The following is a 13399-nucleotide window of genomic DNA, read 5'->3' as shown; positions in this document are numbered from 1 at the left end:
ATAGAGTAAATGGGGTTCTAGGCGCTAGGCATCTGACAGATGTTCCCATACCCTAGTCTGATGCCCAGTCCTGTGTGGAACTTGTGTCTCCACGAAGTGCGACAAGACAGGCAGGGAGCGAGACTACACATACCCCACAATACATGTATATATACTGCAGGGCCGAGGATAAGTTTGCTATGTACACAAGAGTTAGCTCTTTTACTGCAATTAATTTTCATTGTCAAACAAACTACCCAGAATGGCGCAAACGAGTACATCCTCTCTCGCATACACTCTCAATGCCGATTCCTTCGAATTCTTGGGATCTACAACTCCTCTCAAACCTACAGAGAGCTTTATCCTCCCGCATTATGACTTCCTATCGTTCCTTGGTGTAGCACAGCAATCTGGGGTCAACTTTCTTCCTACCACCTGGGCCCCAGGGCTTGATGGACTGGGTATCGATGGACTTGAACAGATTGATCTAAACCCAAGTCGCAGGTTTTCTTTTAAGCGGTTTACACCAGATAGTAAAGAAGCGCGGACTCTGGGACTCGAAGATGTTCATAGTTTCTCATGGAAGGCGCTTATTGCTGAGATTTTGGTACTACAACATCCTAGAGTCCGGGAATGTCGGAGTATAATTGATTTATATGGAATTAGTTGGGATGTTCAGGTCAATAGAAGTGGAATACTTGTGAAAGCTTTGCCTGTGCTGGTATTCGAGAAGCCGGTGCATGGTAGCTTGGATAAGTTCTTGAGATCAAGGTCTTACCAGGCGCTGAACTTTGAGAAAAGGCTGTCGTTGTGTAGAGATATAGGAAGGGCTATTGAGCTAATGCATTCTTTCAGTATGTCATAGATTGTCCTATTAGTATAATTAGACTAGTACTAACCACCTTCCATGTAGGCATTCCACACGGAGAGATAAAGCCAGAAAAGGTCCTCGTTTTTGAAGACGGCAATGGTGGATTCATTGCAAAGATCATCGACTTTGGATACGCTTGCTTAGGTTGTGCCGACGAAGAACCTGTACGCCTACCCTTGACACCTGAGTGGAGTTCACCCGAATGTACATCAGTAGAGCCCACCGTGGGCCGAGCTAAGAAGGCCGATATATATTCTTACGGGAAACTTTGTGGGTGGATCCTTTTCGGAGACCGAGGATCAACATATTCTCCAGCATCGCTTCTTCCTCTGTCTTCCAGGGAGGACGAGGGTCAGAATTTCGTTGTTAAGGACCATGAGTTGGCTCGCGCGAGATTAGCCAGCTTTTTTGGAGCCTGTTTAGAAACGAATCCGGATGCGAGAGCCAGCGACATGGGCATGTTAGTTGGGCTAGTTTCTCAGGCTCTTGAAGGGGATGTCCAGTAAGTTAAATGAGACATCATTCGTTATCAGACTTAAGCTTGAGTACAAACTAATAACCAATCATAGAAGGGAGGCGATTTCTGATGAGTTGATTAAGTTCGAAGGTTTGAAAAGTATCCCAAATGTAAGACCCCCAAGCAAGATATAACCCATCACCAGCTACTAACTGCGAACACATTCAGCTTGCACTCAATTTTGAAGCACTCCAACATGTCCACTGCTTCGTCCGCGTCCAAATCGTCAAGGCGCTCACAGATAGGGCTGCCACCTGCAAAGATTCTGCCTTCCAACTTGCACTCTGCCACGAATTCGCTTTCGGTACCCCACGAGATGCGAGCCTTGTCGTTGAATACCTCCAGAAATGCGGGAGATCGGCTGAAGAGCTTTCGGCGGCGGCAGAGAACATCGTTACACATGGCAAACTCGATCAAGATATCAAAATCACATTCATGCAGCAGATAGATCAATTGATCGATGAATATATCCAAACTGGTATTCTTTCAACAGTACTAGATATCTACAAGTACGAAGTGGCCGGAAAGACGGATGAAAGGGTGACCCAGTCATCTTTAATACTGCAGAACTTTCTGGCCGCTCTACTTTTCGATCAGGGTCTGATAGAGGAAGCGATAAAGATGCAGAGGAGTGTATTGGATACAACCACAGAAAGTCTAGGCGAGGGGAGCCCTGGTGCAGTCATTGCTATGCAGAATTTCGTACATCTCCTCAAGCGACAAGGACTTGTTGAACAATTGGAACTTGATATCCAGAGGAAGGTGTTAGAGCAGACAGAGAAAGCTTTGGGCTTGTCGCACCTGGCTACACTTGCTGCTGCATGGAATCTTGCTACCATGCTTCAGGATAGAGATGAAGCGGAGGAATCGGTATCAGCTGTACTAGAAATGACAGAAAGGATGAAGAGAACACTGGGGGAGTCTAATTTCCAGACTCTTCTTGCCATGGAACTTCTTTCGGCCATATTTCGGGGGCAGAATAGAGCGGAAGAAGCACTAAAGACCAGTCAAAGTGTCCTGCATCTTATGATTAAAGAACTCGGCGGAAAGCATCCAGAAACTATTACATCCATGAGCTACAAGGCACTATCACTTTATCAGCTAGGATCAATCGAAGAGTCAGTAAAACTCCAAAGACAAGTATTCGAGTTGCGTCAAAGTATTTTAGGCGAAGAAAACCCAGACACTATCCGAGCCATCACCAGCGTTGCAACTACCCTCAAGTCTCAAGGTCAGCTAGACCAAGCAGTAAAGCTGGAAGAGCAAGCTATGGCGTCGATAACGAAAATCCTAGGGGAATATCATCCCAAGGCTATATTGGCCATGAATTGCCTTGCTGGGACCTACCGTGATCTAGGCCTAATGGATGGTACAATCAAGATTCAGAGACGTGTTTTGGAACTACAAACCAAAGTCCTTGGGAGTGATCATCCAGGCACTATAGCAGCCATGGAGACCCTCATTGAAGTACTTGTGAGCCAGAACGAGTTCAAACAAGCTTCAGAGCTTCAGAGGCAGCTATTAGATATTAAAATCAGAATACTGGGCGAGGAACATCCAAGCACTATTGCTGCCCTGAATAACGTTGGGTTTATGCTCACTCGTCAGGATCGGGTTGACGAGGCGATCAAAATACAAAGACGAGTGTTGGAGTTGACAGAGAAGGTACTGGGCAATGAGCATCCAGATAATATTCCGGTAATGATGAACATGGTTCAGACACTCGTAGACAACGGCCAAATGGACGAAGCCGTAGACACCCAGAAGAAAGTGGCCGCACTGAGAGAGAAAATCTCAGGAAAAGAACACCCCGATACCCTCAGGCAGATGAACGACCTTGCGTATATGCTCGCTATTCATGGTCAAACGGATCAGGCTGTAATCACCCAGAAGCAGATTCTCGAGACATCGAAGAGTCTTTTCGGCGAAAAACATCCAAATACCCTTAGCGCTATGGCCAACACTGCGTCAATCCTGCGTAAAAAGGGGGATGCAGACGAAGCGTTAGCATTGCAGATGAAGATATTAGAGATCACTGTAAAGTCTGTTGGCGAGAACCACGAGGATACCCTTAGAGCTATGGACACATTAGTGATAACACTTGGTAGCCAAAATCAAGTTGATAAAGCCTTGGAAATCCAGAGGAGGATTGTGAAGGCACGAGAGAGTGTTTCTGGGGAGCAAGATCTAGGGACGATTGAAGCATCAGAATATTTTTCACAGCTTTTGGCAAAGAAGGGGCTTTTAGAAGAAGCATCTGAAGTTCAGGAGAAGGTCGTCAGCTTGAAAAAAAAGGTTTCCGGAGAGGATCATCCCGAAACGCTGACGTCTATGAGTAATTATGCTTATTTACTTGCAAGGCAAGAAAAGACTGGCGAGGCAGCAAAAATCCAACAACAAGTGGTAGACATGATGACAAAGTTGTTGGGGAAGGAGCATCCGGAAACTGTCGATGCAAAGGGAAATCTTGATTTTATGCGAGCAGCAGAAATGAGGAAAGCTGCAAAGTGAGCTTGGGCCGAATACCCTTATGACGAACTGTGGCGTTTAACTTAGCGAGGCCTAGCTTTTAATGATTGGAGTTTCATGAATTCATATCTACTATCACGATCAATCCTTTCATGTATCTTGAAGAATTAGCAAAATAAATTACTTGGTGTTTAGGACATGTAGTACATATAATACTGCCAGTAGGGAAAAGAGTAGGTGGATAAAGATGCAAAATACCCTTCGGGAACATAGATGTATAAGGGAACCTCCCCATACACTTTGGCCCATTCATACCTGGCCTCATACCTGGCCCTCAGATCTTTAAATTCATGCTTGACGATATCATCTATTGTACTTCTTTGGCTCTCGAACTTCGCATATCTATATACGGCTGTGGTAGATACATACATGTAGGCCTGGTGTCAGCCGTATCCGGAGTTCTTTGAGGGCTTACTTGGGTTTGTAAGTTTTTCTTTGCAAAGCTTTGCTATTTATGATGCTTATCTTGTTTTTTACTAGTTGTTGACGGGCGACGTTGATATGATTGAGGCTAAGATTTATAAATTCAGGTGGTGTTTTGTAGCACGGTCATATGTGCTACGCCATAATACCATCGTCAAGCTGCTTTGGACAGCGTCGGGAATTGACACTGCGCTAAAAGTATGGAAAGGATTTTGCTAAGTGGCGGTGGGAAAGAGGAGGACGAGACGAGATCAATGCAGGGGAAGAAAGGAGAGAAGCGGGATACGGGCTGGGGAGGACTAAGGGACGAAGGTTAACAATTTCATTTTGTTCTATTTCTATTATATATATTTTGTTAAATTTATGTTTGTGAGATGGGGCGGAGGCAGATGGGAGGTTCTGGGGTCTTGTGCGATATTGCCATAACATAGGGGTTGCATGCAATTACTGAGTCTTAAAAAAGAAATCCTACGCCGTCTTTAGTGGGGTATTTTGCGCTTTGCTCCGACGGAATAATAGAAACACGATGAACATACGGGTACATGCATACGTACAGGTCTACATACAGTCAAATCTCACTATAAGGGTACCTCATATAAAAATAATAGCTCTATAAGGGTACAACTTTTCGGTCCTTATTGGCCCTTCGATCCAAGTACAAAATAACCCTTTGCTAATGTAATTATAAAGGTGCACACCCCATAAGGGTACCAATTTCAGGTCCCAAGCGTAAAATTACAGCTATAGCGAGATTCGATTGTATTATTATATAAATGAAAACTAAGACACATAATCCGCCAAAAACTTTATGTCCTCCAGCGACCAACTATTCTCATCACACCAATCAGTAGCCTGTTCATAACCTTCTCTCTAAGGGAAGAATTCTTCCAAAATTTCCCGGAAATGCCGCCAATATCCTCAGCTGCCAATCTAACCGGAATCCGTGCTCCCTCTTCTACAGAAGAAGTTAATTAAAAAAAAAATATGGTAGTTTAAGTAATTAAGCGCGGAACTTACCTATCGTCTTCAAAGGTATTGCCCTTGATCCGAATTTGACACCTGTTTCTGTCTCAACCCTATTCATTATATCAATACATCTGATTTACCTCAAGAATAGCCACATGACTTAGAGGAACAAGGACATACTGGCCAGGAAAACAGCAATTCACCAAAAGTTCAGGGTTGTCCCTCGCCATGATAATCGTCGCAGCCGTTATAGCAGCCTTCGTGACTGAGTACGGGTGGGCCAACCTTTCTCCTTTGATACTCCAGCCTTCACATCTGCCTGCCACATGTCGTAAGACGATATACCAAATCAGTTATCCAGCGTCCCCAGCCCTAGGATACTCACCCTATATCTCTCTATTAACGTATCTAACCCCTTCCCCCGCAGCTGCCATCTTAGCTCTTAACTCCTCGTCGTGGGATCCTCCTAAGTAACAGGCAATTGAAGACACATTCACGACCCGCCCGCCGGGTTTGAGGATAGGAATGAATTTTTTACACATATTAATGGTACCATAGTAGTTGCACTCCACTATCTCCTCAACGCTACCCGTGGCATTACCCAAATTGTTTACAAGTACGTCTGTTCTGCCTGCTTCCTTAATGGTTTTGTAAAGGGCGTCAATAGAAAATGGAGTTGTAATGTCGAGCGGATGGTAGATCAGGGTTGAAGAGGTGCTATTCATGTGGATGATTTTAGGCGGTGTGCGGGAGGTCAGGTAGATTGTTGAGAGGGGTGGGGCGTGATCAAGGAGGGACTGGGCTACACCGTGCCCGATGCCTTTGCTGGCGCCGGTTACGAGGCAGGTTTTGGAGTGTGACATAAATATTAAGTTCTGAACGTATTCTGGGGGTTGCACTAGTATATTTAAAATCCCAAGGAAACGGAGGTGTTTATATAGAGGATTGGTAAGTCTCACTCCCAACCAACACCCCTCCCTAGAAGCACACTCTCCCCGTCCAGATATCAAACCTCGAGGGTCCTTCCCCTCAGATCTGTAGGAGCTGACGATCTTGGTAATGCCTTGTAGGACACGTTTATTTCGACTTCCGAAACGATACATGCCCCTGGTCCTTATCCGCCCGCTTACAACTAAACGAAGCAACCAACTGATCAATTGTCCTCCCACCTTTGAATTAAACAAAAGAGGGGGGGAGAGTCCGCCCACCTTGTGCCATTGTGGGTGCGTGCGAGTGATGGGCTGTGATTGAAGTCAACAGCCAAGAGCAAGGTTTGTCAGGAAGTCCGAAGAAATCGGGCGTAAGATGTAGTCATTATGTATACTGAACTCGCGAGCAGAGAAGCCTAATAAATGCTTCCTTATAATAATACTCTAGAAGAAGCGAGTTTGTGCTTTTGCCAACTGCATGTGGGTATTAGATATCAAAACACACTAAAATCTGCCCCACGAATTTTGGCCAGCGCCTGGAATAGCAGTACAGCTAGAGGTAAAATTATTGTAGAAATAGGGGTCTAAAAATAAGGTTTCTATGGCTGGGCAAGCTAATAGGACTCCTCCTATATTTCTACAATAATCTTACCGCAAGCTGTAGTAGAAGATACTTCTTTTTTACAGCAAGTAAAAAAATCGCCAATACTAGGTACAGAGAAACCTATCATAATTCCACCCTCTCGAAATTCCATCCCTACCAAACTTCTAGCGGTTAGAGGAAACGATACCTGCAGCTTGTTAGCAAATACCTCTCTCTAAACTCCATCCCTACGGTAATTCCAGCAAAATTCGGCCACCGCAGGGGTGGAATTATGATAGGTTTTGCTGTATATTTTATATAAAAAAGAGAATACTACATATAGCGATACATAAGGAGAAAAGGAAGAAGAAAATAGTCATACAGATTCTGGCTCCGCCACATATCAACTCCGAGAAGCGCTTCGCGGCGTATCTAGCACTATCGCTCACAACTTGGTCCCCGCCGCTTCCATTTCCTTAGTCTAACTCCAAGTTAGTATCAATCCACCTTAGCACCAGTCGTTTGCATTGGTTCACATACTTTCTTATATGCCCTCTTACACGCCTCTCTACTCTCACACCTCTCCATATATTCAAATAACTTCGGATATTCCTCTTTACTTAGCCCGCAAACTCTCTTTGCAGCCGCTAACTGAAACGATATCATAATATCAGCACCCGAGAATTCCTCGCCTGCCAAATACGGTCGCGACGAAAGCTCAGCCTCCAGGAAGTCAAAATGGGTCTTGTAATTAGGTTTCAAGAACCGTGTCTCGACACCCCCAGTAATCATGTTGATGAGCGGCTTGATGAAGAACGGCACCGACGCTTTGTTGATGTTCTCGACGACAATTCCAACCAGCATCGGCGGCATCAGGGAACCCTCGGCATAGTGGAGGAAGTACCTGTTGGATTTTCTGTTAACTATACTATCCCTTATTCCCGGGGAAAGTTATACACACTTGTACCGTAGCAATGAGTCCTCGTCGCTAGGTTTGAGCTGGGGCCCGAATTTGTCGACGAAGTACTCGATGATGAATCCTGACTCGGCAAGAACCCTGTCACCGACAACTACGATGGGAAATTTCCCAAGCGGGTGTAGAGATTGCGAGCCTTCGGGGGCAAGCATCGCAGAGTTCCGGATGTGACATTCGATATCGTAGTCAAGGTTGAGCTCTTCGAGAAGCCAAACAATACGCTGGGCACGGGACTGGTTGAGCCTAGTGGGTACACAGTCAACGCTGTATCTATGAGTGGGTGGTGAGGGTAAACCTACCAGTGCAGCGTTACTTTTGGCTGTGTACTTTTGTTTTCGGACATTCTCATGTAAATTTTGGGAGTGGTCAAAGTTTATGGGAGCTATGATGACAAGCCTGGGGAAATGGTAGGAGGTATAAGTACATGTAGTTTAGCTACCGTTGAATTATGTAGGAGTGTTGGGGATCAGATGCAAGCATCGCTTGTCCCGCGGCAAGCTCGGTAGCATGCATGAAACAGCTCAGGGATGGCGACGTCATAGCAACATGTAATAAATACGGGTTGCGGAATAATTGTCCCGACATGGGGAAGTTTGCTATGGAGCCCAATTTTCTTAAGCAGGAATGTTTGGCATTTCGGCCATGATGGCGATAAATAGATGTATGTATCTATTGAAGTAGATATCGCTTGTGTAACTCCGTTCCTGGCGATCTTTGGGGACCCTGGCGGCTTCAGTGCCAGTGGATGTGATACTAGCTCTTTACAGAGTCTGGTAGAATTATTGCGAAAGTGGGTTTTCCCGTGACCCGATAGTCCTATTGGCCCTTAAAGGAATTTCTGCAGTGAGCACGGACCAAGAAGCCCACTCTTTTAGTTCTGACTTTCGCAATAATTCTACCAGACTCTGTAGCAGCCGCCTGTCATTCAGCTAATACTCGCGGTGCCGAAAAGTCCTCGGGTCACGTGAACTCAACTATAGCTGATCTCGCTCCTATCTCTACTTAGTTTGGTCACATGACCCGAGGACTTTTCGGCATTGCGAGTAGTGTCGGTACGAATTCTAGAGCCGCATTAATTTTCTAGGCAGATACACATTTTTTATACTTCTCAAGCCCTTTCCGAAGTACATGTATTTAGAGACACCTACATACATATTACTTACGTAAGTCTATTAGATTCTCATGATTGATCAGAACAACATGTTATAGGTATATATTCGTTCTCTTGCGATGTCATTCCGAATCCCAAGGATATGGAAGATACACGGGATATCACTCGATTTGGATATCACCTCGTATAGCTCGAGCTTGGTACTTTATATCACTATCCCATCCCTTCGCTTATATGAAATCCTTCTTTACCAGAATTTTCAGTATGCACTTGACCTCTTACAGCGCCTCGCCCTTAGATGGTTGGCGACAAATTTGTGGCCGGCAAGCTGGTGCTCAAGAAGGCCAGGAGATTCCTATCCAGCGACTCTGTTGGTGTCAGCCAGAGGGGTATAATGGCGAGTACATTCATCTGCCAGCAAGGTCCCGAAGTCTCAAAACGTCTTAGCAATACCACATATCCTCTTTAAGAGATTTTCTAAAATTTGAGTAATGCCTACGGAAAAGGTACGCATGGATAACTCATAGCGCCGTCTATTCAAGCAAGACATTAACCTAACCCGCTTGCTCTTTTAATAGAGACTGAATGCTTGGGTTCTTCGCCTACAAAGTACTCTGGCACTACTCGGGTCGACATTCGTTTACTTGTCTTGTTGTTCTTGTTTATAGCCTACTTGCTAAACGTAATGCTAAAGGTGATCGACGTATCATTTCCACTTCTATGACCCCACCGTTGGGATTGAAAATTCTACATGCACTTATCCGCAAAGGTTCCCCGAATATATGCGTATGTATTAATTCCAATATATATTCTTCATTTTCATATTAAATACAGGTGATTTTGCTCACCTGATTATTGCAGGAGTAATTAAGGATACAACGTTACTTTCGCCCCAGCTCAACTGTTATGTTGTTGCGTCACGTTATGCAGCTACAGGGAAGCTTGAACTTGAGCGAGACTAAAGTTCCGAACCAGGGTCTTAAGGCATGGCAAAATCTCCTATCGGATAGAAATACTGGAAACTGACCGAGTTCCTCTACTCTACCTCTCCTGTATGTTTCGGGGGTGATAGACTCCTTAAAACAGAGCTTGACATAGGGAAGGGGATAGATAAACAGGCGAGTTATAATAGGATTTATTTTCTCCAAGATACATGCAATGCCTTGGATTGTACCAGGTACGATGTTTTTATACCGGCAGATCATTTACCCCGGACAAGCACCCATTATGACCACCGCCAAGTCACACAAACGCTCGCCAAGCAAACCCCCACCCCGTTCGGGGGTAAGGTGTGATCGGTTGAAAGTTTGGCCCTGCTTATCAATTCAATTCATCATACCTCCCCGACCAATGCGGGCTCACCCTTTCCCGGCTGGTTAGATTGGGGGAAGCCCCAACCGTCTCCCGCCTGCCCTTTGAAATATTTCCTTCTTCCAAAATTATTCCCCACATCCCGCGCAGTTAATCGGTGTGATGTGCGGACAGATGACTTATGCATGTCGATTGACAGAGACACAAAACGGTTGCACCGACAGCTTTTTCCGTCCGATTTTTTAGTAGAGAGGGTGAAACATACATTTGATGATAAAACAGTGGGTTGCCCACCGCAACCAGCCTGACAAATGTAAAGTTCCCCACCAACGACCGCGACCCGGGTGTCTTTCGGGGGCTTTCCCCGTGTGTGCGCTTCACAATTGGTGTGCAGGGTGATGGGGGTCGGTTCGAATTTGTATGTAGACACAGGTAACTGGTACTTTGGTATGGAGTTGCAATCACCAGCCAAAAGGTGTGAGAGTTGGGGCATTTGGGGTATTTGCAAAACGGAGGACATGATAGTAAAATCTTCAAATCTGAGGTTGGTTAGATCTGGGGTTAAATAAGCTCTTTCAAAAGTCATTACTCACATTTACAGAGCCCAAAGTGCCTTGGCAGTTGTGCATGTGTATGACGGCTATTTACAGGTTTTATTCCCACATGGTGGTGATATCAGTATGAAGAGTGGAATTCTGAAGAGATAATCTTTGTAATCTAGGTAGCCACCGCTACACTTTAGAGCACCAATATCTATGCTCTCCGTTCTGACGAGGGGACACGCACTCTCATGGGCCAGTCTTGGTCCGAACCATCCGTTTGCATCCGTCTGACATACCGTCGATTCATTGTCGTTAAGGATTTACTAATACACATGTAGAGCCTCCCAGTACAAGTATATGTACATACAAATACACAGCATGGGGTGTCCTTGCAACATGACCGCTCTACAATTCTGATGATATCAACCACACCGCCTGGTTGTGTATCCGAATCTGTCTTATTTAAACGATTTGGGTTTAGGTTTGGCCACTACCCCTGGTACTGGACTTTTATTACCAAGAGGAGTTTTTCCTCTCCGAACTCTCTCTCTCTCCCCACCTTCCTCTCCACCTTCCTCCCCGCCTTTATTTTGCCATCGACTCTGATTTATTCCTACTACTGCTTCTTCCTCCCTTAGATATCTGCTTTTATTTGTCTTCTCTGCCAGTTTTGATCTTTTTTATTTATTTGCTGTTAGAAGTGCATATTCGTTGGTGATTGTTTCATAATAATCCTAGATTATCGTTTCTATAATTTTTTTCTTTTCTTACTTTCTTTAACACAACAACACCGGCAGTTGTGCGTTCCTGGAAAGAAAATGGCACCAAGACGGTATACGTCATCTGGTCAGAACCAACCCGTGATTGTCGATAGACAACACCAGCACCAACATCAACATCAGCAACAAAACTGCGACGTGCGGACTACAGACACCGTCATTGTAGGTTAGTCAAGCAACTATCAACTGCTTCTGGTGAAATATCACTGATATCGTGCAATTGTTCCACAGGCAACGGCCCATCCGCCTTATTTCTCAGCTATCTCCTCCATGGCAATATCCCCACATATGACACCTCAGTCCATGGTCCTCACCCTGATCCTGTCCTACACTCAAAGCTCTCACAGCTCGGCCCCGATAGATCCCTTTATGATGCACTCGAAACCCCGAGATCAATCGAGGAACTCACGGAACATTTCCCAGACTCAGCATACATGTCTTATTCAAATCAGGCACTCCCAATTAATGTTCTTTTAGACACTTTAATCCAGCCCAATGCAGATACAGAGATTGGTGAAGCAAGATCCAGAATAAAATGGGAACGAAATAGCAGCCGCCGGGTCGACCACCTCGTACTCGGAGATGCCGGGAAGGCTGGGGGACAATGGGCCGAGGATCCCATTGGGGCGAATAGAGACTGCGAGACTCTAAGGTTGGTTATAATCATTTCTAACTATATTTGGGAACATTGAAATCTAACATAATTCTAGTTATGCTGAATTGCTATCATTGCCTGGATACTCGTTCCGGGAGCACTATAAACGAACCCATAGAAGACCAATGCCCGATTTAATTCGTCCTACACGACGGGAAGCCGCCAGCTATTACAGCGCTTACCCAAAGGCCGTCGGAATATCGTCAGAAGTGTTTACCTCTGTCCATGCGCAACGTATCTCACAGCGGCCAGGCGGCGGGTTTACACTCCGAGTACACCGCCGGGGCTCGAACTCTAACAACAAACAACATCATGATGTACATATGACCATTCACTGCACACACCTGGTCCTGGCGACTGGAATATACTCCAACGTTATACCCCCACCGCCCATCTATCAGTCACTAATGTCACTCACCACACCTTCGCCCTACGCAGCCTCAAATCCCCCAATGCTAGTGGTTGGCTCCGGTTTTACGGCTGCAGATGTCATGATGGCTGCGAAGAAGGCGGGGAGAAAAGTAATACATATCTATAAATGGAACACCTCGCGGCCTTCCCCGCTAAAAGGGTGCCATCCGACGGCGTATCCCGAGTATGCGGAAATATATAGACGGATGAAGTCGAGCGTAGCGGCGACAACGTCACCGCGATCAAATCAGGTCACAGATGGTGAATACGAGGGTTTCCCGAATGCACAGGTTATCAACACACACCCGGATGGCCGAATCCGGATCTTGACCATAGACGGCGAGATAGTAGAGCGGGTAATCGACGAATTCAAATACTGTGTTGGCCGGCGTGGAAGCCTTGAGTACCTATCCCCAGAGCTACGGAAGGCTGTGGGTGTTGTGGACGCAGGATGGATCTCTGGAGACACGATGCGATGGAGGGTAGAGGAAGACCTGGAGATTGTGAAGGGTGTGTTCGTTGTGGGGAGCCTAACGGGTGACAGTCTGGTGCGCTTTGGGTTCGGCGGATGTGCTTATGCTGCTGGGAAGATAAGCAGCGACGTGAAGCGAGGGGATGAGGCCAGGGGCATCAAGAGGAAAGATGAAGAGGGGTTCGAAAATGGGGTGAGAACTGCAGATAACCGGAGGTCGAAAGGCGCTTGCATAATAGTATAGCGGTGGGGGGATACGGACCTTTTTTAACTTAATTTATTATTTAGATTTCCACACCTGAGCGACAGGGGCATGGCATAACAGGGTAGCGGTGTTTAGATTGG

At 45.7% G+C, this 13399-nt stretch overlaps 5 protein-coding genes across 5 annotated transcripts; 2 read left to right on the top strand and 3 right to left on the bottom strand.

Moving 5' to 3' along the window:
• Positions 1-241: 241 nt before the first annotated feature.
• LAJ45_03279 (uncharacterized protein) lies at positions 242-3878 on the top strand (the record flags this gene model as incomplete). Its single annotated transcript, XM_046112866.1, has 5 exons — positions 242-833; positions 893-1352; positions 1420-1477; positions 1536-3032; positions 3087-3878. The coding sequence occupies 5 exons, from the start codon at positions 242-244 to the stop codon at positions 3876-3878; spliced, it is 3399 nt and encodes a 1132-aa protein (XP_045973743.1).
• Positions 3879-5125: 1247 nt separating this feature from the next.
• Positions 5126-5515, bottom strand: LAJ45_03278 (uncharacterized protein; the record flags this gene model as incomplete). Its single annotated transcript, XM_046112865.1, has 3 exons — positions 5126-5274; positions 5337-5395; positions 5466-5515. 3 exons carry the CDS (start codon positions 5513-5515, stop codon positions 5126-5128), a joined length of 258 nt encoding a protein of 85 aa, XP_045973742.1.
• A 17-nt stretch (positions 5516-5532) lies between these two features.
• Positions 5533-6503, bottom strand: LAJ45_03277 (uncharacterized protein; the record flags this gene model as incomplete). Its single annotated transcript, XM_046112864.1, has 5 exons — positions 5533-5604; positions 5671-5681; positions 5839-6171; positions 6298-6417; positions 6494-6503. 5 exons carry the CDS (start codon positions 6501-6503, stop codon positions 5533-5535), a joined length of 546 nt encoding a protein of 181 aa, XP_045973741.1.
• Positions 6504-6982: 479 nt separating this feature from the next.
• On the bottom strand, positions 6983-8116 carry LAJ45_03276 (uncharacterized protein; the record flags this gene model as incomplete). The annotated part of the gene is made up of 6 exons (XM_046112863.1): positions 6983-7005; positions 7180-7184; positions 7247-7278; positions 7338-7701; positions 7759-8016; positions 8073-8116. 6 exons carry the CDS (start codon positions 8114-8116, stop codon positions 6983-6985), a joined length of 726 nt encoding a protein of 241 aa, XP_045973740.1.
• Positions 8117-11555: 3439 nt separating this feature from the next.
• On the top strand, positions 11556-13384 carry LAJ45_03275 (uncharacterized protein; the record flags this gene model as incomplete). The annotated part of the gene is made up of 4 exons (XM_046112862.1): positions 11556-11682; positions 11748-12168; positions 12227-13247; positions 13343-13384. 4 exons carry the CDS (start codon positions 11556-11558, stop codon positions 13382-13384), a joined length of 1611 nt encoding a protein of 536 aa, XP_045973739.1.
• Between the last annotated feature and the right edge of the window lie 15 nt (positions 13385-13399).

The sequence above is a fragment of the Morchella importuna genome (assembly GCF_003444635.1).
Source record: "Morchella importuna strain M04M26 chromosome Unknown Morimp01GS007, whole genome shotgun sequence".
NCBI lineage: Eukaryota > Fungi > Ascomycota > Pezizomycetes > Pezizales > Morchellaceae > Morchella > Morchella importuna.
Note: the sequence above shows the minus strand (reverse complement) of the source record. Positions and strands in the feature narration are given on the sequence as shown.